Here is a 24,467-nt window from a genome sequence, read left to right on the forward strand (position 1 = left end):
CTCTTTTGTCCAATCATAGTATAGTTCAGGGATAGTATTTATGACATTTAGGTAAGTGGCACTTGTCTGAAACCCATGTTTGAAAGACAGGTGCAGAGGGCAACCAATGAGATCTCTTTACTCAAGAAACTTTGTACACAATTTACTGGTAACTGTTCATACTTGTTCGTTGAGCTCTGCTTATCATTTTGGGGGGATTTTGGACTCATCTTGTCCATGTGTTAGAGGGGAAGTTAGAAATCAGCCTATCCTGCCCAGACCCCAGTAACTTTACAGGTGGTCTCAGCCTTCCCACCCAGAGATGGCTCCCCTGGGAGAATCCTTTCTACTCAGCACCAGATGGGTTCCCGACTGATAACAATGAGTGATAAAACTTGGCAGCTTTCCCCCAAGGTAGGCTCCCCCCAGGAAGCTCCTCTGCCCATGCAGAGCCCAGACTGGGCTCCCCAGTCTGACAGCACTGAGCAGGGAAACCTTGGGAGGAATTTTACCCGATTCACACTCAGCACATCCTTTGTCCTGGAGGAGGAAGAGGGGAGGAGGAATGGCGGGAAGAACTGGACCCCTTTCCTTTATAAGCCCCGGTCTGAATACGGACATCGCAGTCAACACTCAGCTCTCTCCTGAGCTGCCCACCTGGCCTGCCAGGTGCATTCTCTCCATTAAATCCTGGAACCTTGCTTTCTGCAGTCTGAGTGACTGGGCACTCTCAGATTCTGTCTGGAGAGGGACCCATCCATTCTGGTGGATGCCCTACCCCACTAAACCTTGCTACCTTGCTTGCCACTCCTCTCTGTCTCATGTCTAAATTTTTTCTTTCATGAAGATAAGAACCTACTCCACCCATCTCTCCTAATACATGCACTTTAATTCTTGGAGAGGGAGACATTGATACTTTAGAGATACTATCTGACATTAAAAAATATTTTTTTAGCTTCAATTTTGAAGGGGCATGCCAATTATCAAATTTTAACTACAGTTGGTCTGCAGGCACTTAGTAAAATTCAAAAGAGTTCATGTTGTGACTAGGACACTTACTGACCCATGGGAGTTTAATGTCTTCTACCACGTGACTAAACATATATAATTTAACCTACATGAACAAGTAGTTCCCTGGAGGTACCCTAAAGTGAATGAATAGTCTAAGAGGGGGAATTTCAAATTTTTTATGTTTATTTATTTGAAAAGCAGAGTTGCAGGGAAAAAGAGGGAGATATAAAGATCTATCATTTGCTGGTTCACTCCCCAAATGGCCACAAAGGTCAGGGTTGGGTCAGACTAAAATCAGGAGCCAGGAACTACATCTGGGTTTCCATGTGAGTGACAAGGACCCAAGTACTTGGGCCATCTTTCACTGTCTTCCCAGGCTCACGAGCAGGGAGCTGGATTGGAAGCCGAGCAGCAGGAACTTGAACCAGTGCTCATATGGGATGCTGGCACCACGGGGGGGGGAGGGGGTGGGGGCAGCTTAACCCTCTGTGCCACAAAGCCAGCCCCTCTAAAAGGGAGTTGATTCTGGATTTGGAGGACAAAATAAGAAAAGATAGGGCCCCCGTTTCCTTCTGCTAGAGACAGAGGTGCTTAAGATGCTCAGTGATTTCTTCACAGTCACAGAGCTACTTATTGGCAAGCTGGCCTTCAAACTCCCAACTCCTGACGGTGTATATTCACTGGCTAGCTTTAAATAAAAATTGGCATCACTTAGACATTGCTGAGAAAGCTCAGAAATGTTACTCTTTTTCAGTCTTTATTTTTTTTTTTCTGTCACAGCATGAAGGAATGGTGTTGAAATAGTCTTAAATTAAAAACACATTGTACTTAATGTTCTCCTTTTGGGAAGAGACGCTGCTGGCTCTCCTGGCTCCTGGGGATGAAAGAGATAACAGGAGCGCAGTTTCTTCTTCCTTTACTCTTTCTCCCCTGCTACTCCACCCGCTTCTAAGAGGACTGCTTCCTAGAGACCGCGTGTGTATTTCTCTCTAGTTGTAAAGAACCCCAGAAGCAAGATGTTTACGCAGAGAGAACTTTGTCACTGCACACCCTGACACTTGTCTTCTGGTGTAGGTACACTGGTAAGGATGCACTCACTTGGAATCCCGAACCTCTCGCCAAGGGTTTGCAAGCTCCTGAAAGGGAAGAGGGCATGGTTAAGAACATGAGCTCTGTGTAGGTAAACAGGCATGTATGTAAACATCCAGGCTTCTTAGAGACGGCAACTCTGGATTTTACAATATTTTAATCCTCTCATGTATGTATTGCAGACATTTTCAGAGGCAATTAGATTTAATGTGGATTTTGGAGTTTTTGAGGTAGTTAACAATGCTCCACATAATCTGGAAAAACAACTGAAAAAAATCCTGCAAAACCACCAGCCTCGAAATCCCATCTATGACGTTGTAAGGAAAGGAAAGAGTGATGTTAAACCTGTTCAGATCAATGCCCCTTATGAAGATGAGACCATTAACGTCAACTACAATATTATGGTAAGAAACTACATTTGAGTTTATTTCTTATTCGATAAAGCCTTTGGTGAGATTACATGAAGTTCCTTGCGCTTCCCTTTCTAAAATGTAACTGTTAACTTGTGTTATATTTACACATCCTAGCTGTGTCCTCTGTTCATAGCTATTTTAGGCTAGCAGCTTTATTGATGTTAGATGATCAATATAACAAGATCTAAATAATTTACCTTAAATATGCAGGATCTCAGGTTAGTCTGAGGCAGTATAAAATATGTCTTTTACTTTATGATTGAGATTCATTCTAGAAAATGTGGGTAAATTGGGCATTATTCCAGTTGAATTTTATTTTTTATAAATTTTTATTTTGTTTGAAAGACAGACACACACACACACACACGTGTAGAGAGAGAGAAAGAGAAAGACACAGAGAAATTTTCCATTGGCTGGTTCGCTCACCAGATGCCTGTAACATTTAGGGCTGGGCCAGGCCAAAGCTAGGAGCCTGGAACTCAATCCAGATCTCCTAAGTGGGTAGCAGGGAACCAAGTACTTTGGCTATCAGCTGCTGTACCTCCCAAGGTGTGTACTAGCAGGAAGCTGGAGCTGGAAGCAGAACTGGAAACCCAGGCACTCTGATATGGGATGTGGGCATCCCAAATGGCATCTTAACCCCTGTGCCAAATGTCTGCCCCTTGTAATGCTTTTTAACTCATTTTATGGCTATGAAAATACTGAGACTGGCTGACTTTTATCTCATTTCTCCTCCTTTTAAAGAATTAACTCTTCTGGAAACAAAGTGTTAATCTGTAAAATGGCGACACAGGGTTGTTGAAAAAATTAAAGAGGTCTGAGAAGCAAGAAGTGGCTGCAGAGTTGCGGCTCAGGGTTATCGCTGCCCCTTGTGCAAACGGCAGGGAAGGGTAGGGCTCCGGCAGCAACTGGAGGTCATTATTGCCTGCATGATTAGGCCTCAGTTGTCCTAAACGCTGAATTTCTTTGACATTCTTTTTCTTTTTTCACTTTCTCCTGATAGTGTCTCAATCGTGAACAAGGAATTAAGTGGATCAAAAAAGAAAGACTTCCAGCATTTCTGGAAAGTGATTGCTACTTTGAATACAGGTATTTTAGTCCCATCAATATAACTATCCTGACTTTCGTTTTAACCTAAAACCATTTGTGTGTGTGTGTGATAGTGTGTGTGTGTGATAGTGTGTGTGTGTGTGTGTGATATGCCTTTATACGTTCATTAGAGTTTAAATTTCACCTGTTCTAGACTAAGGATGATGGAACATTGGCAAAAATAACTTAGCTTCTTCAAAGAGATTTAGCAGAAACAGTACCTAATAAATTTACTTTGACTGTGCTTTGATCATTACACTTTTAAAATTATCTCTTAGTGAAAAGGGTGTTTATGTGCTGACTACTCAAAAATGACAAACGGTGTGACATGAAAACATAATCTTACATGGTAGGACCAAGTTTTTCCTTCATGTTTCCTGACTTTTAAAGATATTTACTAAAATTTGACCTTTGCTTAGAACAGCTGTTTTTAAAACAACAGCAAAATAATTTTTAAAAAAGGTTTATTTATTTATTTGAAACAGTTACAGGGGCCGGTGCTGTGGCGCAGTAGGTTAATCCTCCACCTGCGGTGCCGGCATGCCATATGGGTGCTGGTTCTAGTCCCAGCTGCTCCTCTTCTGATCCAGCTCTCTGCTGTGGCCTGGGAGAGCCGTGGAGGATGGCCCAAGTCCTTGGGCCCCTGCACCCATGTGGGAGACCCAGAGGAAGCTTCTGGCTCCTGGCTTCGGATCGGCGCAGCTCCGGCCATTGCAGCCATTTGGGGGGTGAACCAACGGATGGAAGACCTTTCTCTCTGTCTCTCTTTTTCACTGTCTGTAGCTCTGCCTCTCATATAAATAAATAAAATATTAAAAAAAAGAAATAGCTATAGAGAGTGGGGAGAGATGGGGGGAAAGAGAGAAAGAAAGATAGACAGACAGATAGATAGATCTTCCATCCTCTGGTTCACTCCCCAGATAACTGCAATGAGCAAGACTGGGCCAGGCTGAAACCAGGAATCAGGAGCTTTATCCAGGTCTCCCACGTTGGTGGCAGGGGCCCAAGGACTTGGGCCATGTTTCTCTGCTTTTCAGGGAGCTGGATTGGAAGTGGAGCAGCCAGGACACAAACCAGCATCCATATGGGATGCTTGTGTTGCAGGCGGCAGCTTTACCCAGTGTGCCACAACACGAGCCCCAAAACAAAACATTTAAAACAGAATACTTACGAATTAATGAATAGTCCTAGAGGTAAATCATTAATTTTAGAAGAGCCTGAGAGAATCATCCAGTGGAGTTAGGAAGGGATGTTGTGTTTGAATAACAAGTAAAAATTTTAGCTTTTTTTTTTTTTAATTCTACCATATTTGAAACTTATTTTGAAATTGCATGATTTCTAAAATGCAGGTTAGCCAAATTGGTCTCACAAGTAAGATGGAGTGAATCAGGCATGAACTTCACAGTAGGTACAAATTTTTCTTCCTGGGTCATGAAGAAAATACCCAGTCCACCGCCTCCAGATGCTGAAAATGAAGACAATCTTGTACTCATGAAAAAGTTCTACATTTCTCTTGGAGAGGTAAAAAATATGAGTGTTTTTTCATGACTTGGCACTTCAATGAAACTTCTTATTTTAAGGGCGTGAACTTCATTTGTACCACTGGAACAGGGAAACTATTTTTTTTTTTTTTGACAGGCAGAGTGGACAGTGAGAGAGAAACAGAGAGAAAGGTCTTCCTTTGCCGTTGGTTCACCCTCCAATGGCTGCCGCGGTAGCGCGCTGCGGCCGGCGCACCACGCTGATCCGATGGCAGAAGCCAGGTGCTTCTCCTGGTCTCCCATGGGGTGCAGGGCCCAAGCACTTGGGCCATCCTCCACTGCACTCCCTGGCCACAGCAGAGAGCTGGCCTGGAAGAGGGGCAACCGGGACAGGATCGGTGCCCCGACCGGGACTAGAACCCGGTGTGCCAGCGCTGCAAGGTGGAGGATTAGCCTAGTGAGCCGCGGCGCCAGCCAGGGAAACTAATTTTTAAAGAAAGATTTAAAAAACTTTATTTAAAAGACTGGGAGAGACAGAGAGATCTTCCTTCTGATTCCTCTCCCAAATGATTACAAAGGTCAGGCCTGGGCCAGGCTGAAGCCAGGAGCCTGGAACTCCAGTCAGGACTCCCATGTGGGTGGCAGGGGCCATCTTCCCCTGCCTTCCTGGGCACATTAGCAAGGACCTGATCAGAAGAAGTGTAGCAGCCAGGACTAGAACTGGCACTCACAAGGGATGCCAGCTTTGCAGGTGGTGGCTTAACCTGCTCTACCACAATGCAGGCCCCAGGAAAATATTTTTAAATACTTCCAAAGCAGATTTAGCATTAATTTGTGTGAGTTTGTGTTGACCAATTTGCTCTGTCCTCTTTCATCTGAAATGTAATTAGAATTGCTCTTTCCTAGTGTACAAGGGACAAAGAAGGATTGAAGACATGCTTAGCATCACATAGGAAGCAGGGATGACATATCTACAGTTTCATTGCTTATTCAAAAATTATTATTATTTGAATTTGTTATTTTGTACAGAGAATGATAAATTGGGTCTTCTCCCTATTGTCTGGATTATTCTGTAGTAGTAAGATGCATTACTGTTGAACTGTTGTCAGATTTTATGATTGCAGAAATGCGGGGTTGCGTGAGTGCATTTGAAAAGATGCTATCTAGAGTTACACGTCCTTTTGGCGCATCACAATGTAGTAAAAGCTGTTGTTTGATCTTTTTCCTTTAATGATCAGATCTTATCTTTGGAAACACACTTGCAGTACAAGGTCTATAGTAAATCAAAAATGACGGGTCAACGCTGTGGTGTAGTGGGTAAAGCTGCTGCTTGCAGTGCCGGCATCCCATATGGGCGCTGGTTCGAGTCCCGGCTGCTCCACTTCCGGTCCAGCTCTGCTGCAGTCTGGGAAAGCAGTAGAAGATGGCCCAGGTCCTTGGGCCCCTGCACCCATGTGGGAGACCCGGAAGAAATTCCTGGCTCCTGGCTTTGAATCAGCTCAGCTCCAGCTGTTGCAGCCACTTGGGAAGTGAACCAGCTGATAGAAGGCCTCTCTCTCTTTCTCTCTGCTCTGGTCTCTGTAACTCTGCCTTTCAAATAAATAAATCTTTAAAAAAAAAAAAAGGAATGGCAAATATGTGGCCCCTGTGCTGCTGCTACTCTGGTCCCTGTCCATGACAGGCATTGCTGTCCAACTGTGAGCCAGGGCTTGGCTTCAAATTCTTTCCAACATAGTATTCTTGGAAGGCACTTACAATTGATGGAAGATGTCACACAAGAGGAGGCCTCTTCACCATCTTTGTTGAAAAATATAGACTTATCTTTTGTAACGGGAACAGGTTTTCATGTCTGGCTCCTATTTAATTTTGTAGTTTGGCATTTCTGTTAGCAGTGTTTATCAAAAATGTTTAAAATTATCCCACTTCCATTATTTCCACTGAATTATGCTTAACAATGTCCTAAAGGCACATTTTCTTCTTACACTTATTTTTTGGTATTTATTTTTTCTTTCACCATCTATATAAATGCCAGGAATATGATAACAATATGTACCGATAGTTGAAGTCATTAAACATGCAAAGAGAAGAATCAGTCCACAGGAATGAGTTACGATTCCTTACATGTTAATAGGATCAAGTAGAGGGAGTCAATATCCAAGCTAGTTTGCTTCTGATAGTTTTTGAGGTTAAAAAAATAATTTCTGTTCACTTTAATGCTTCATGTGTAAAGCCTGTGAACTTTGAAAATTCAGAATTCTACTCCCTCATCCTTTTACAAAGGGTTTATTTATTCATTTGAAAAGCAGGAGAGACAGGGTGGGAGAGAGAGAGATCTACATCTGCTGGGTTCACTCCCCAAATGCCAAATGGCTGGGGCTAAAGCCAAGAGCCAGAAACCGGTATCTCCATCTAGGTCTCCTACAAAGATAGCAAGGGTTGAACGTATGGGGGCCATCTTCTGCTGTTTCCCAAGTGCGTTAGTAGAGAGCTGAATTGGAAGCAGAGCAGCTAGGACTCAAACCAGCCCTCTGGCCATTGCAGCTACTTGGGAAATGAACCAGTGGATGGAAAAATCTCTCTCTTGCTCTCTCTCTCTGACTTTCAAATAAATAAACAAATAATTTTTTTAAGAGATTTTAAAAAGTGAATTAGATGGCGTTGGTGTTGTGGCACAGTGGGTAAAGCTGCCACCTGCAATGCCAGCATCCCACGTGGGCATTGGTTAGAGTCCTGGCTGCTCGGCTTCCAATCCAGCTCCCTGCTTACACATCTGGGAAAACAGCGGAAGATGACCCAAGTGCTTGGGCCCCTGCACACATGTGGGAGACCTGGAAATAGCTCCTGGCTTCAACCCGGCCTAGTTCTGGCTGTTGCAACCATTTGGGGAGTGAACCAATAGATGGAAGACTTCTTTCTCTCTCTCTAACTCTGCCTTTCAAATAAATAAAATAAATCTTTTTTAAAAAAGTGAATTAGAAGGGTCAGCATGGAGGCACAGTAGGTTAATCTTCTACCTGCGGCACCGGCATCCATCTGGGTGCTGGTTCGAGTCCCGGCTGTTCCTCTTCCAATCCAGCTCTCTGCTATGGTCTGGAAAAGCAGTGGAAGCTTTGGATCAGCCCAGCTCTGGCCGTTGTGGCCATTTGGGGAGTGAACTAGCAGATGGAAGATCTCTGTCTCTCTCCCTCTCACTGTCTGTAACTCTACCTCTCAAATAAATAAAATCTTAGACTCTTTTAAAGCTTTCTGAATATAAGAAACCATGTTTCTAAGAAGGCCAGTGACCACACTGAGGGTGCGTCTCATTTCTTTCTTTCACTTTGGTCTCATTGTGTGGCGTGATTTGCTCTATTAATTCTGCAAAAGAGACAGGGAATAATGTTTCTTCCGTTTGAGCCTTGCTTCTTCTGTGAACATTCCTTAGGTGAAATGCTGAAAACTGATTTGGTTTGAGAAAGGAGAGATGAGAGGACTGCTGGACACTCCCTTTCCTGCTCTTTTTTTTTTTTTTAATTTACTTATTTTTATTTGTTTGAAAAGCAGAACAAAAGAGAGAGAGAGAGAATTTCCATCTATTGTTTACTCCTCAAATGTCTGCAATTGCCAGGGCTGGGCCAGGCCAAATCCGAGAGTTAGGAACTCTGTCTGCATCTCCCATGTGCATGGCAGGGTCCCAAGTACTTGAGCCATCGTCTGCTGCCTTCCAGGGTGTACGTTAGCAGGACACTGGATTGGAAGAGGAGGCAGGACGCTATATCAGGTACTGCAACATGCCATGTGGGCTTCCCAAGAGGAGCTTTACACTTTGTGTCACAATACCGTGCCTCTTCTCTGCTTGTGTTGAGCGACTTAGGTTCTCCAGGAGACAAGGTGGAGACATTACTGAGAGAGGCAGGCAGAGTTTTCCCAGGAAAACTGCGACAGGAGCTTGTGAGTCAGCTTGGGAACTGACTGTTGTTGTGCGTCTCAGAGGTGCAGTACAAATTGATGGCTGCATCCAGTTGCAGGTGGAGTTGAAGCAGGCAGGCATACAGGTTAAAATCCATTAGGTTTGTGAGCTGGAAGACCACGCCTTTGCCACGCCCCTGTGTGACCCCATGCCCCTACCTGGCCACACCTGGGTGCCTACCAGCCAATCAGGTTAATTAACCACTCCCCTTTGGAAGTGGGTTAAAAGCCTGGGACACGGTGTGTCCGCCCTTCTCTTCTGTTTCCTGGCCTCTTGCCAGGAGAGGGCTGGCTGCAGCCCTGCCACCCGCCCTAGGCTTCCTGTCCTAGATGCTCCTTCACGTGGCTGGTTCCCGGTACTCGGTATGAACCCAGATTTACCTCTCTCTCTTAGATAAAGCTCTCACCCTTCTATTCATCTTTCACACTAAATAAAAGCTTAAAATGTACCATGCTGCCTCATTTATTTATGCCGGTGTTTAGAATTCTTCTCTAAATATTAGGCAAGAACCCTCTCGGGCTTATTAATATTAGGGATTTAGTAATAAGCATATGGTGATATCATATGGCCCCCCAAATTTAGGTAACATGTGGTACCCCAGATAGGACTTCTGAGGAACTTTAAGGGGCCACATTTTCGTATATATTTTAGGGGTCATTTCCGATATCAGCGTCGGGAATCCATCTCCAGGAAGTATCCAATCCAAGAAAAGTTGTGAGAACTGAGTCTGAGGCAAAGGGCTGGCTGAACACACCTGCAGACGTGTTCAGTAGGGGAAGAATTGTGAAAAACAACCGAGAGAAAGGTTGTTAAAAACATTGAGCCAGGTCAGACAAAATTGAGAGCATGAAATAATTGGAGAAGTTGTAAAAAATGTGCCGTGGATTAATATGCCTTAGTTACTGCCAAGTTAAAGTCAGATGGCATAAATCTCTAGTGAACCCGGGAAGTAGGGTTTGGTGCCCTGCTGTCCTCACCAATAGCCTGAGAGTGAAGACTGGAGAAGAATTGATGAGAATTATGCTCATTTTTCCCTGTGATTATCGAATATGAAAAATGCCTGGGCTGACATTTTCTTCCCATTGTTTTCTCTCTCTTTTTAATTTATTTATTTGAGAGGCAGAGTTACAGACATGGTGAGACAGAGAGATCTTCCATTTGGTTCACTCCCCAAATGGCCTCACTTGCCAGAGCTGCACAGATCTGAAGCCAGAAGCCAAGAGCTTCTTCTGGGTCTCCCACATGGGTACAGGGGCCCAAGCACTTGGGCCATCTTCTACTGCTTTCCCAAGACATTAGCAGGGAGCTGGATCAGAAGTGGAGCAGCCTGGACTTGAGCCAGTGCCCATATGGGATGCTGATGTTGCAGGCGGTGGCTTTATCTGCAATGCCACAGCACAGGGAGGAGGAGGGTGGGGTGGGGTTGGGGAGGAGGGCATTGTTCTCTTAGCTAATGTAGTTTTCTGAGCACAGTTTTCTTACATAGGATAATTTTCCCTTGACAAGTTGCATTGCACAAATTATACTTTGTTCATGTTTGTGATTGGAGGAATACTCCTTAATTTGCATTAAACTAACTTAATCCTTTCTTCCTAGGCTTCCTATACTCAAACAAAAGATTGGTTTGCATTAGCAAAACAAAGTCAGCAGCCAGTAGCCACCTTTTCATTACCCTGTTGTATACCCCACGACAAAATTGAATCACCCAGTATTTCACCTATTTCTGGTAAGCAGAAAAGGACAAGAATGGTTTGAGAATTCCTCTTTAAATCCTTTTGTTTGTTCTTTAGAATAATTTTGGGGAAAAGATTATCCCCATTCCATTTATACTATTTTTTGAGAGACAGTTTGGCATAGGAAAAAAGGGATGGATTTAAAGTCCAGCTGTGATGCTCATTAGCAACTCGATCTTTGATGAATTACTCTGCTTTAGGGAACCTTGCTTTTTTCATCCGCAAGATTAGAATATGATACATACTAAATGTATGGTGCATTCCTGGCTTAGTGCTTGGTACTGAATATGAGTATCTTTATTTCCTTTCATAGTTCACAAATTCCCATTAATCCTTTATAATAGAGTGGGTACAGTGTTTCTTCCTCAAAGTAAATAGTTTTTGATGGAAATTGGGTTTGCCTTCTGTTTTTAAGTTGAGACTATTTTTCACCTTGAATCGTGATTAAATTTGTACCGCGGGGAGCTCCTGTGGGTGGTACAAACTTCCCATGAAAATAGAAGGAAATGTCTAGAAATAGGAATTATTAACTATAATACTCCTAGAGAAAAAACATGTAGATGTGACTTCGGAGAAGAATTTGGGAATTCACTAGTGGTTCTTAACTCTAATCCCTTTGAAAGTAAGGCGGCCTCTGGGGAAGAGAAGTCTAGATTCTCAGGATTGAACCTGAGTCAAGGTGAAGACAAAAATATTCTCCCTAACTGAAAAATAGCTGGATTTATAGGTTTCTTGCTGTTTCACCAAAATATTGCACTAGAAAGTTGGTGGGAAGAAGACAATAAACATGAAGAAAAAGAATACCAGGAGGTGGTAAGCAGAAGTGACTGGCTAACCCTCCACCACCTTCACCCTTCCAATTTACAGGGTCTGTTGCTGGCCCATTTTCCTTTCACAGGTTTACAAAAGTGTGTCACTTTTGTTTTTCAAGATTTTATTTATTTGAGTGGCATAGGGAGAGAAAGAGATGTTTCTTTCTCACAGAGATCTCCATCTGCTGGTTCACTCCCTGAAAGCAGGAGCTGGGAACTCAATCCAGGTCTCCCGTGGGTGACAGGGACCCATGTACTGGAGTCAGCTCCTCATGCCTTGTAGGGCGTGCACTAACAGGAAGCTAGAATCAGGAGCAGAGCCAGGATCGAACCCAGGCACTCCAATATAGGAGGCAGGCGTCCCAAGCAGTGCCATAACAGCTGCACAGGTGCCCACCTTGCTATAATTTTAAAGACTGATTGTAAGCTTTATAGCATTTTTGTCTTTTTAAGAAATATTTATTTATTTATTTATTTGAAAGGCAGAGTCAGAGAGAGAGAGAGAAAATCTCAATCTTTCATCCACTGGTTCATCCAAATGGCCACAATGGCCAGGGCTGGGCCAGGCTGAAGCCAGGAGCCAGGAGCTTCATCCGGGGCCCAAACACTTGGGCCATCCTGTGCCACTTTCCCAGGCATGTTAGCAGGGAGCTGGATTGGAAGTGGAGCAGCCAGGACTCGAACTGGTACCCAAATGGAATGTTGGTGCTGCAGGTGGTGCCTTAACCCACTGTGCCAAAGCACCGGCCCCAGCATTTGAATTTTTCTGATAAAATACTGAATTTTCTAAAATTTCCATATTAATTTCAGTTCTCATTTGTTCCTTTATGGTACTATCATCTGTGGTAAAAAAAATTTTCTTTATCATATAATATGAAATATTATATCGGGTATATTTAATATGCATATGTTTAATATCTTAATATAGTTGATCCTTAAGTATTGAGATTCTATATCAGTATGAAATATTACATTTAAAAATATATAATGTTGGGGCCAGCGCTGCTTAGTAGGCTAAGCCTCTGGTTGTGATGCCAGCATCCCATATGGGTGCTGGTTCTAGTCCCAGCTGCTGCTCTTCTGATCCAGCTCTCTGCTATGGCCTGGGAAAGCAGTGGAAGATGGCCCGAGTGCTTGGGTCCCTGCACCCACGTGGGAGACCTGGAAGAAGCTCCTGGCTCCTGGCTTCTGTTCAGCGCAGCTCCAGCCATTGTGGCCATCTGGGGAGTGAACCAGTAGATGGAAGACATTTTTCTCTTTCTCTCTCTTTCTCTGTCTGTAATTCTACCTCTCAAATAAATAAATAAATCTTTTAAAAAGATATAATGTCCTTTTTGAATAGCCTCCAATTTTAGTCTACTTAGCACCCTTCTCCTAATCCCTGTGGACAATTTTTTCCCCTTTGGTTCCAAATGTGTCTTTAGAATCCCTCTAAAGGCATCCTGGCTCAACAGTAACTAATAATAAAACAATTTTTTACTTAGATCTAACATAATAACCTTTTATGATTTGATACAGAGAGTTTTATCTTTGATGATGGAGCCCACCCCAGGACAAAAACAGGCCCATCTAAAACTAGGAAGTTAACTTCAGAATCTGAAGAAGAGGGATCTGTATCCCTGCAAGACACCCCTTCCCAAGCTCTGCTGAGAGTGTACCTTGAAAGGCAACAGGATGTCGATGAAAACCTGACATTGCATTTCTCAACTTGCGAAGAGTTCTTAAAGTCCTACATACACTTCATTTTGAAAATGGCAATTCAGCGAATTACTGGAGAGCCTATATCAGAAAGCCCAGACTTTGTCGACTTCACCAATGTAGCCCAAGTGGTATTTGATGATTATTTTGAGTTCATCTCTGACAGGAGTCCTGCCAGTCAACCAGTTCAAGTCGTCAAGGAAAGGTCAGAGGAGATGCTCGAACAGACGAGTCTAAGTTCAAAGAATGAGAGCATTGGCCCAGAGAGTAGGGCAGACTGGTGTATTTCTCACAGAACTTATGACATTGGCAATAGAAAGGAATTTGAAAGATTTAAGAAATTTATAAAAGGTACACTAGGAGAAAGATATTGGAAGCTATGGATGGATATTGAGAGGTTAAAAGTTCTTAAGGACCCTGGAAGACATCAAAGGTATTTCTATTTTTCAATAGTATTTTTAAAGAAAATTATAAAATACTCGTCTGGGTTATTCAGGCCCAGGCAGAAATCCTGAAGTAAGTATAAAAGTGTAATTTATACTTTTGGAGTAATTAATAATAAATTTTATTTTATTTTATTTAATATTGATTTCACAGTTTTCAGATACTAATAGTAGCAATCATTTGCACTTGCATGTTTGTTCTTCCCATAAATTCTAGAGCTGCTTATAAATGAATCCATTTTTGTTTCTGTAAAGTCTAATGATATAGACTTTTTATACAGTAATTCCCTAGTTAGCCATCCTAGCATAAGATAGATCTGTTAGACCAGTCTAAGAACCTGCTGCTCCGAGCTGCCTGCTTAGTCAACAGATTCCGTGCTCTTTGCTTAGATGCCATAGAGCCGGGTAACTGAGTCTCCCTGCTCTGGAGGTCTAATGGGGCTCAGGGCTTCTTTCCGCCAGCTCTGGGTATTTTAGTTACTGTAAGCATATGAACCTTAAGAAGTCCCTGCTTTAGGAAAGTCTTTAACCTGCTCTGAAGCACATCAACTGTAGTAGATTATGATTCCCATGAAGGGTTTGATGGAGTGTTTGCTACCTGTTCCAATGTTTTAATGGAATTCAGATCATAGAGCTCCTTGTGGTACAGGATTCTAAGAGCAGAGGTCCCCATGTGGTTCTACTATGAAGCTTGGCTTGATTGATGAAGGGGTGAAAGGTCATTACCACTTTCCATGACATCAGGGAAGTTACATTGAGTAACCTGCATAGGTTTCTCAGGATCCATAATGTGGCTCCCACTGTTGCCATAATGCATTGCAGAGTTAGTTGTTTAAAGTAACTAAGTTTACTTATTTTCTTAAGTTCTGGAGATCAGAAGGCACCAGGCAGGAATCCATTTCTTGGCTTTTCCAGTTTTGAAGGCCACATGCATTCCCTGGTTTCTGCCCCTTCTTCAGTCTTCAAAGCCAGCAGCCCAGCATCTGCTCTTCCTTCTGACCTCTGCTTCTGCTCTCGGATCTTTTCTCTGTGACTCTGACCCTCCCTCTTAGAAAGGTCATTGGGATTCCATTGGGACCACCCAGACAGTCCAGGGTAACCTTAAACGCCTTAACTTAATCACACCTGCAGAGTCCCTTTTCCCATGGAAGGTAATTGGGATCTGGACTGCTTCGTACGGCCAGTATTTAGCCTACCACACATACCCTTTCCATTTCCTTCACCGTGAGAAATATTTTGTCTGCACAAAAATGTTTGGTGCACCTGTAACTCAGTGTTGGTTTTCAGATAGTTCATTACTTGTCTCAAGCATTTTGTAAGTAAAAGCATTTGGGTAGTTGACAGTTGTATCAGTGTGTGGGTGTACGTGTTTTATTTTAGACATCTTGAGAAGATGAAAAAATGCTATCTGGTGAGCAGTGGAGAGCACTACCTTTCTACAGAAGTCTTATCGAAATTTCAGCTGTTAGATGGATCGCAGTGGACTGAGGAACATTTGAGAAATATTCAGTGTGAGGTTCTAAAACCTTTGCTTCTGTATTGGTAAGGAAAATAATGTGAATTAAATTATTTTCTTTCACTTTTCTTTTTTTAAAAGATTTATTTATTCATTTGAAAGCCAGAGTTTTCCATCTGTTGGTTCACTCCCCAGATGACTGTAATGGTCAGGGGTGGGCCAGGCTGAAGCCGGGAACCAGGACCTTCTTCTGGGTCTCTGATGTGGGTGCAGCTGTCCTAGGCACATTAGCAGGGAACTGGATTGGAAGTGGAGCAGCCTGGGACTTGAAATAGCACCCATATAGGATGCCAGCATGGCAGGCCATGGCTTAACCCACTAAGCTGTAACACCAGCCCCTACTCCCACTTTTCTTAGACTAGTTATGAGTTACACTCTTTTGACTCATGGATATATGCTATGTGAAAATTTAAAATGAGAGGATTATTTTATTTTGACTTTCCTTAAAGTACTTATCCTTTAGTTGATTTGGAGGTTTAGGTAATTTTAAATCCATAAAGAATCTAGATAATATATAAATTCCCTTTTAATTTTGTGAGAACATCCTGTACCTGACATTATTTTGATTGGTGTCCCATCAATTTGCAGTGTGTGAGAGTATGTGTGTGTATGTTTGTGTGTGTTGTTAGCGGTACAGACTTATCATCCCAATAAGCATTTTTGAGCAGTTATATAGGCTAAGTACTGCTGAGGAGACATGGGTAAACCCTGGCATAGTGGTCATGGCCTGGTCGGAGGCACATACCTGTGAAATTGTAGATTAAAAAAGTGTGATGAATGCATGAGGCAGAGAGAAGAGATCCTATTTCACATGGGACTTGAAGGGTTGAAGCAAGGAGAAGAGAATGGACCAGTGGAGAAAATGTGTGCCATTGGAAGACCAGCGCGTTGTCCGTTGTGAGCGTGGTGCACCTGATTTTGTCACTTCTCTGATCTAAAGCTTTTACTGGTTAGCCTAAAACTTTCAGTGTAAAGTTCACATTGAAATTAGCAAATAAAGTCATAACTATTTGTTCTTGTCCTGTTCTCTGGCATTATGTTTCATCTAGCTATTCCAGATTACTTTAGGCTTTGTACTTTTCTGTATATAGAGAATGTTACTCTTAAATATTCAAAGACATTTAGAAAGTTGTAAATAATACTAAGGTGAATACCTATGCACATACCGCCCAACTTAATAAAACATTATCTAATATAGTAGAAGCTTTTATTTTTTAAAATTACACTATTTGTTTTGAAATAATTGTAGCTTCAAATGCAATTCTAAGAAATAATAGATATGGACTATGTAGCTTTCATCCAGTTTCCCCTAGTATGTCTTGTATAACTGTAGCATAGTATTATAATAAGGAAATTGTCATGTTTGAAATCTACCTATCTTTGTCATATTTCATTAGTTTTACATGCACATGTGTGTATGTTTAGTTCTTTGTCATTTTATCACATTATAAATTCATGCACTAGCCACCACAGTCAAGACGGAGAACAATCATTTTACCATGAGCATCTCCTGTACTTTCCTCCTATAACTGCACCCACCTGCCTCTCTTCCCTTTCTTTTCCCCCACCCTATCCCAACTCCTGGAAATCAATACTAACTGAAATTATGCACTATGTAATCTTTTGGCATTAGCTTTTTGAATTCTGCATAATTCCCTTGAGATCTATTTGAGTTGTGTGTATCAACAGTTTGCTCATATTTATTGCTGGCTGGCATTCCATTGTTTGGATGTACTATATCCATTCGTCTGTTGAAGAAAATCAGGGTTTTTTCACTTTCCAGCCACTACACTAGATACATACACACACAGGTATTGGATGCAAATCGCTGGTGATCTTGTGGCAAATGTTTTTTCATACTTGTTAGAGCTTAAAAATTAAGATGTATATAATTCATAGTAGCACCAAAAATAATACACTATTAGTTTTGGACTCACTATGAAATAGTCCATAATACTTAATGAATTTATATAGTGGCTAAACAAAGATTAATGCTATAGATAAATACGAGTGTAAAATCAAAATGGTAAGGGCAGCAGGGACTTGTGGAGACATATGAATATTCTCTAATGATGTCAACCAGAAAATTGAGGCACTTGACCATTGCCTGTATGATTTATTTGATAAGAGTCTTGTAGGTATGTCCACTTACTGGTGCACATGCAAATAAGTAGTAATGTTGGATATTTCTAAGTCTGCAAGCAAAGGTTCTGAAATATGGGATAGCTTGACCACACACACAAGGTGCTTTCTGATCCTGAACCAATTATGCATTGTAAGTTCTCTTTGACTCCCAGGAGGTATTTGCCTTCTTCTGACTCTAAATGGAAGCCATTTCCTACCAGACCATGAAATATGGAGTAGGAATTAGTTCTTGAGCTATGGCATCATGGGTAAAACCTGGTCCAAGAAGCAATTACCAACAAGCCCAGATAGCTGGATTTAACCACATATCCAAAAAGAGTTAGTCCACAGACTGAGGGCAGGATATCCATCTAATTTCTGGCAGTAGAGTTGATCTTTCATTTTATAAATTGATGTAAAATTAATTTTTTAAACTAAAGATTTAAAATAGATAATATGAACAATAACCATATAAAATTGAGCAGCAGGCCAGTGCCACAGCTCAATAGGCTAATCCTCCGCCTGCGGCGCTGGCACCCCGGGTTCTAGTCCCAGTCTGGGCGCCGGATTCTGTCCTGGTTGCTCCTCTTCCAGTCCAGCTCTCTGCTGTGGCCCGGGAAGGCAGTGGAGGATGGCCCAAGTGCTTGGGCCCTGCACCCGCATGGGAGACCAGGAGGAAACACTTGGCTCCTGGCTTTGGATCGGCGCAGTGTGCCGGCCGTAGCAACCACTTAAGGGGTGAATGAACCAAAGGAAGGAAGACCTTTCTCTCTGTCTCTCTCTCTCTCACTGTCTAACTCTGCCTGTCAAAAAAAAAAAAAATTGAGCAGCAAACTTAAGCTTTGTAAATCTTTATATATTTTAAAATGTTAGCTTAATTATATCAGTTTTTATCTAGTACTGTAAGTATTGAACAGCATTAAAATTATCACAGATTTTATGTTCATGTTATTGGAAGTTACAAGTTGTTTCAAAAACTTCCTCTTGGATAGATAGCTTTTCCTTATCAAGCAGCTAATAATGAACATGATTTTTCTTTTAAAATTTTATTTATTTATTTGAGAGGTAGAGTTACAAAGAGAGAGAGAAAGAGAGAAAGGTCTTCTGGGAAATTGGTTCACTCCCCCAAATACCATAACAGCCAGAGCTACGCCGATCCAAAGCCAGGAGACAGGTGCTTTTTTCCCGGTCTCCCATGTGGGTGTAGGAGCCCAAGGATTTGGGCCATCCTCCACTGCTTTCCCAGGCCACAGCAGAGAGCTGGATTGGAAGAGGTGCAGCTGGGACTAGAACCGGTGCCCATATGGGATGCCAGCACCACAGGCAGAAGATTAACCTACTACTCCACGGTGCTGGCCCTTGAACATGATTTTTTAAATTATTTTTTCCACTAATGTATACTGGCTCTTTGTATGAATGAAAGGGATTTCAGGCAGCTGATATGTCATAGAAAGCTAATTTTTAAAAAAAGGGCAGGCCGCAGAAAAGAATAGAAATGATTAGAAAAGGGGGATAGCAAGAGTGATGACTTTTAGCACACTGTTACATATTTTATAGGGTTTTAAATTTTGAGGTTTATTATCTAGTTTAATCTTAAATTTGTTTTTCCAAAAAAACAGGGCACCAAGATTCTGTGTTACTCATTCATCCTCAATAAAATATGTGAATGCTGAGCTGAAATTCTGGCACCTCCGTCAGGAAAAACCAAGGAAGGATGTTGACCCTTTTCCTCAAATGGCAACACTCTTGCCATTAAGACCTAAGTCTTGTATCCCACAGATGTCTGAAGTTCAGGTAGGGTGTACAGTTGATGCTTGGATCCCTATTACATTTACATACTTGAGTATTTGAACTCCGTTACTTAAGTTTCATCATAAGCTTTGTTGTTCTTGCCAGTGTACCTGGTACAGCCAAAGTGAACCTCTAACCATGCATGGGACGTGGGGGCCAGCATTGTGGTACAACAGGTTAAGCTGTTGCTGTGATGCCAGTATCCTGGCTGCTCCACTTCCCATCCAGCTCCCTGCTGATGTTCCTGGGAAGGCGGTGGAAGATGGCTCAAGAACATGGGCCCCTGCCAGCCGCGTAGGAAACCCCAGATGGAGTTCCAGGCTCCTGGCTCTGGCCTGGACCAGCCCTGGCCATCGCTGCCATTTTGGGAGTGAACCAATAGGTTGAAAATCCATCTGTGTGTGTGTGCCCATCCCCTGCCCCCCACAACTCTGGCTTTCGAACAAATAAGTAAATATTTCAAAAACAAAATACAGAGAACATGCATTTGGCCTAGTAGCAGGGAAGATGCCATTTAAGACACCTGCCTTCCACACTGGAGTTCCTGGATTCAGTACCCAGCTCCAGCTCCTCTGGCTTTCTGCTTTACCAATCCCAGGAGGCAGCGGTGATGGCTCAAGTAATTGGGTTCCTGCCATTCACAAGGGAGGGTTCTCAGCTCCAGCTTCAGCTTGGCCTAACCACGGCTGTTGTGTACATTTGGGTAGTGAACCAGTAGATGGGAATTTTCCCGCTCTCTTTCTCTTTCTTTTTCTTTCTCTTTCTTTCTTCCTCTTTCTTTCTCTCTTTCTCTTTCTCTGCCCCTCAAGTAAATTAATTAAAAATAAAGTCAAAATTTAAATACACAATCATGTCAAAATTCTGTAGTGGCCTTTTCTCTTAGCATAAAATTTTTTTTAAGATTTTATTTAGAGGGAGAGACAGAGAGAAGTCTTCCATCTGCTGGTTCACTCCCCAAATGACCACAATGACTGGAGCTGGGCCCATCCAAAACCAGGAGCCAGGAGCCTCTTCCAGGTCTCCCATGCAAGTGCAGGGGCCCAAGGAATCGGGCCATCCTCCACTGCTTTCCCAGGCCACAGCAGAGAGCTTGATCAGAAGAGGAGCAGCCGGGACACGAACTGGCACCCATATGGGATGCCAGCGCTGCAGGCGGAGGCTTAGCCTACTACACCACAGTGCCCACTTCCCCCCCAAAAGTCTTTACACACCTGTAGAATCCGCTGCTAACCCCGACCTCATTTCCTACCACTCTTCTCTAATTTGCTCTACCTCAACCACACTAGTCTGTTTTTTCTCCTTTGAACAAAAGAAGAAGAAATTCCCTGCTTTGCATTTACGGTTCCCCTTGCTTGGGCACTCTTCCTCGGGCTGTCCATGTGGCTTGTCTCTCCCCAGCCCCCTCCTTTGGGTGTCTGTGCAAGCATCTTTATTCACAGAGGTTATCCTGGACTCTTCCATAGAGCACACATCCTGTTCACTATTTGTGCCCTTGCGCTGCTTTATTTTGTTTTATTGTATTTATGACATGGTTTATACATGAGTACAATTGTGCATAAATCATATGCATGGTTTATCTGTTTACTGTCCTTTACCTCCTACTAGAGTACAAGGAACTTTTCCTTGTTAACTGTTTATCCCCAGTACTTAGAACAGCGCCTGGACATAACTGTTACTTAGTAAATATGAATTGATGAATGAATGTGAAGTAGAGATAGCAACATTTGAAGTAGTAAGCACTCTTTGAAAATAGGGAAGAACAAAATAGCATAAAAACTTAAGGAAAAAGTCCCCAAAGATATGTTAACCAACTTTATAGAGAAGAAATATATAACCCTACATTCTTTAAAAATAAAAAAGATTTATTTATTTGAAAGGCGGAGCTACAAAGAGAGAAAGAGAGGGACAGAGATCTTCCACCTGCTGTTTTCACTCCCCAAATGGCTGCCATTGCCAGAGCGGGGCTGATCTGGAGCCAGGAGCCAGGAGCTTCTTCTGGGTCTCCCATGTAGGTGCAGGGGCCCAAGCACTTGGGCCATCCTCCGCTGCCTTTCCCAGGTGCATTAGCAGGGAACTGGATCAGAAGTGGAGCAGTCAGGACTTGAACCAGTGCCCATATGGGACGATGGCAACTTTACCTGCCACGCCACGGCACCATCCCCCTTCCTTTCTTTATTTGAAAGGCAGAGAGACAGACAGAAAGACATCTACTGACTCACTGTCCAAATGCCTCCAACAGCCAAGGTTGTACCAGGCTGAAGCCAGAAGCCCAGAGCTCAATCCAGGTTTCCCATGTAGGTGGCAGGGACACAAGTACTTGCTGCCTCCTGGGGTATGTATTAGAAGAAAGCTAGATTGGAAGCAGAGTAGCCAGGACAATAACCAGGCACTCCAATATGGGATGTGGGTGTCCCAAGCAGTGATTTAACTACTTTGTCAAACTCTTGCCCTAGGCTTAGGCATTTAAAAAATTTTTATTAATATAAAGAGAACAGATTTTATATATTTCATAGGTACAGTTCTAAGATGATAAGATACTTCTCTCCCTCTCTCAAGCAGCCTCCTTCCTTCATTTCTTTTTTTTTTTTTTTTTAATTTTTGCAGACATAACTTCAGTCCTTTTTATAATCACAGGCTTAATTCATCACTAACCGTAATACTCAATAAGTTGAAACGTATAAAGACCACAGTTCCACAGAGCTAAAAACATAAACATAATTGTTTTTTAATGAGTACAAAGTCAGATTAGCAAATGAAAAAGTATTGGAGATCTGTTTCATAGAATTGTGAATACACTGAACACTATCGAAATATACACTTAAAATGATATGATAAAATTTACCCTATTTGGGTTTTTTTTGTTTGTTTGCTTGTTGGTTTTTAAGGATTTGTTTACTTATTTGAAAATCAGAGCTACATAATGAGAGGGAGAGAGAGAGAGAGAGGTCTTCCTTCTGCTGGTTCACTCCCCAGACAGCCACATGGCCAGGCTGGGCCAGGCCTATGCTAAGAGCCAGGAGTTCCTTTGGGGTCTCCCACATGGAAGGTAGGGGTCCAAGCACTTGGGCCATCTCTGGCTGTTTTTGCCAGGTCCTTAGTAGAGAGCTGGATAAGAAATGAAGCAGCCAGGATACAAACTGCGCCCGTATATGATACTGGCATCACAGGCAGGCAGCTTTACCTGCTACGGCACAACACTGACAATCTTATGTGGTATTTTTTTTTCCCTACAATAATAAAGTTTTCTGGGGTTGGCACTGTGGTGTAGTAGGCTAAGCTTCTGCCTGCAGCACTGGCATATCATATGGGTGCCAGTTCTAGTCTTGGCTGCTCCTCTTCCAATCCATCTCTCTGCTATAGCTTGGGAAAGCAATGGAAAATGGCCCAAGTGCTTGGGCCCCTGCACCTGTGTGGAGACTTGGAAGAAACTCCTGGATCCTGGCTTTGGATCGGCACAGCTCTGGCTGTTGTGGCCATTTGGGGAGTGAACACTTTGTGTTTCTGTGTGGGTGCAAACTGATGAAATCTTTACTAATTATATACAGAATCGATCTTCTGTATATAAAGATAATTGGAAATGAAAAAAAAAAAACCTGGTGTTAAATTGGAAATGGCATAGAAAATTAATTTTTAAAAAATATCATGTAGAAGCTCTGTCTTTAATGTGCTGTACACTGTTATTTAATGCTGTAACTAGTATTCCAACAGTATTTTTTCACTTTGTGTTGCTATATGGCGGCAAACTGTTGAAATCTTTACTTAATATATACTAAACTGATCTTCTGTATATAAAGAGAATTGAAAAAACAAAACAAAACAAACAATTCTCTTTTCCTTCTTCTCCCAGCCCGAGGAATCACCATTTCACTTTCTTTTTCTATAACTTTGGTTTCTTTTGTGTGATAAACTTTTAATTATAAGCCCAGCCTCCTGTTACCTCTCATTTGTTGGCTATTTGATGCCATGCTGTGTTCTGAATTAATAACACAGATTTGGGTCATGATAGCTAGGAAGTGTCACATAGAATTTATTTAAGTAATTAATTATGTTTATTGAAATCTTTAAAAATTATTACTAGTTATTAGACTCATAGCATATATATGTTTTTATTCTTTGTTCTTGATTATAAAACATCATAAATATATTCCTTTCTTTCCAACAATGAATATAATCTGTTAGAAGTTGGCATGTTAGAAATGTTTTTATGTTCATTTCTCAAATTATAAAAATAATAGGGGTTGTTTCTGTGGCTCAGTAAGTTAATCCTCCACCTGCAGTACCGGCATCCCATATGGGCGCCAGTTCCAGTCCTGGCTGCTCCTCTTCTGATCCAGCTCTCTGCTGTGGCCTGGGAAAAGCAGTAGAAGATGGTCCAAGTGCTTGGGCCCCTGCACGCACTGCATGGGACACCTGGAAGAGGCTTCTGGCTGTTGGCTTTAGATTGGCGCAGCTCTGGCCATTGTGGCCATCTGGGGGGTAAAACAGCAGATGGAAGACCTTTCTCTCTCCCTTTCACTGTCTATAACTTTACCTCTCAAAGAATAAATAAAATCTTTTTTTTTAAATAATAAACTTATAAATTTGGAGCTGGGGAAACAGACAAATCACTTCTGATTCACCTACTTCTAGACAACTACTAACTTTCTAATTTGCTCTTAGACCTCTTCTTCTCTTCTTGTGAATTTATGGTTTTAAAGCAAATAAACTTTTCTAATTATTTCTTTTAGCTTCATCAGTATGTTTCCATGTGTGTCATTTTCATAGCTACTATTTTAAAGTACCATATAGTGCTACACTTATGTATATTTCATACTCAGATAATTTCTCTTCCATTTGGACATTTTGTCTTTTATACTTTTGTATTTTTTTAAAAAAATTTATGTAGCATTTTATAGTCTGGATTTAAATGACATAAGTGACAACAGCATCCCATATGGGCACTTGTTCATGTCCAGACTGCTCCACTTTCCATCTAGCTCCCTGCTAATGGCCTGGGAAAGCAGCAAAAAGTGGCCCAAATACTTGGACCCCTGCCATCCACATAGGAGATGCAGATGAAGCTCCTGGCTTCAACCCTGGCTATTGCAGCCATTTGGAGAGTGAACCAGCAGATAGAAGATCTCCCTCTCTCTCTGTCTCTACCTCTCTCTGTAACTCTGTCTTTCAAATAATTAAATCTTTTTTTTAAAGCAGATAAAAATTCCAGGGCAGGCATTTTGCACATTGGTTAAGTTGCCGCTTGGGACACCCACATCCCATGTTGGAGTGCCTGGTTTGAGTCCTGGCTGCTCCACTTCTGATCCAACCTCCTGGGAAGCAGCAGAGGATGGGCTAAGCGC

The 24,467-nt window shown here is 42.2% G+C and overlaps 1 protein-coding gene across 1 annotated transcript in view; it reads left to right on the plus strand.

Annotated features, from left to right (window-relative positions):
* Nucleotides 1-24,467, plus strand: part of RGS22 (regulator of G protein signaling 22) — a 144,223-nt gene that overhangs the window by 24,704 nt on the left and 95,052 nt on the right. The window contains exons 4-10 of the mRNA XM_062189865.1: nucleotides 2,262-2,483; nucleotides 3,496-3,581; nucleotides 4,931-5,102; nucleotides 10,608-10,737; nucleotides 13,075-13,687; nucleotides 15,078-15,239; nucleotides 18,957-19,131. Of these exons, the coding sequence (XP_062045849.1) occupies nucleotides 2,262-2,483; nucleotides 3,496-3,581; nucleotides 4,931-5,102; nucleotides 10,608-10,737; nucleotides 13,075-13,687; nucleotides 15,078-15,239; nucleotides 18,957-19,131 (1,560 nt within the window). The remainder of the gene's footprint in view (nucleotides 1-2,261; nucleotides 2,484-3,495; nucleotides 3,582-4,930; nucleotides 5,103-10,607; nucleotides 10,738-13,074; nucleotides 13,688-15,077; nucleotides 15,240-18,956; nucleotides 19,132-24,467) is intronic.

This window comes from Lepus europaeus, chromosome 4, assembly GCF_033115175.1.
Source record: "Lepus europaeus isolate LE1 chromosome 4, mLepTim1.pri, whole genome shotgun sequence".
Classification (NCBI taxonomy): domain Eukaryota; kingdom Metazoa; phylum Chordata; class Mammalia; order Lagomorpha; family Leporidae; genus Lepus; species Lepus europaeus.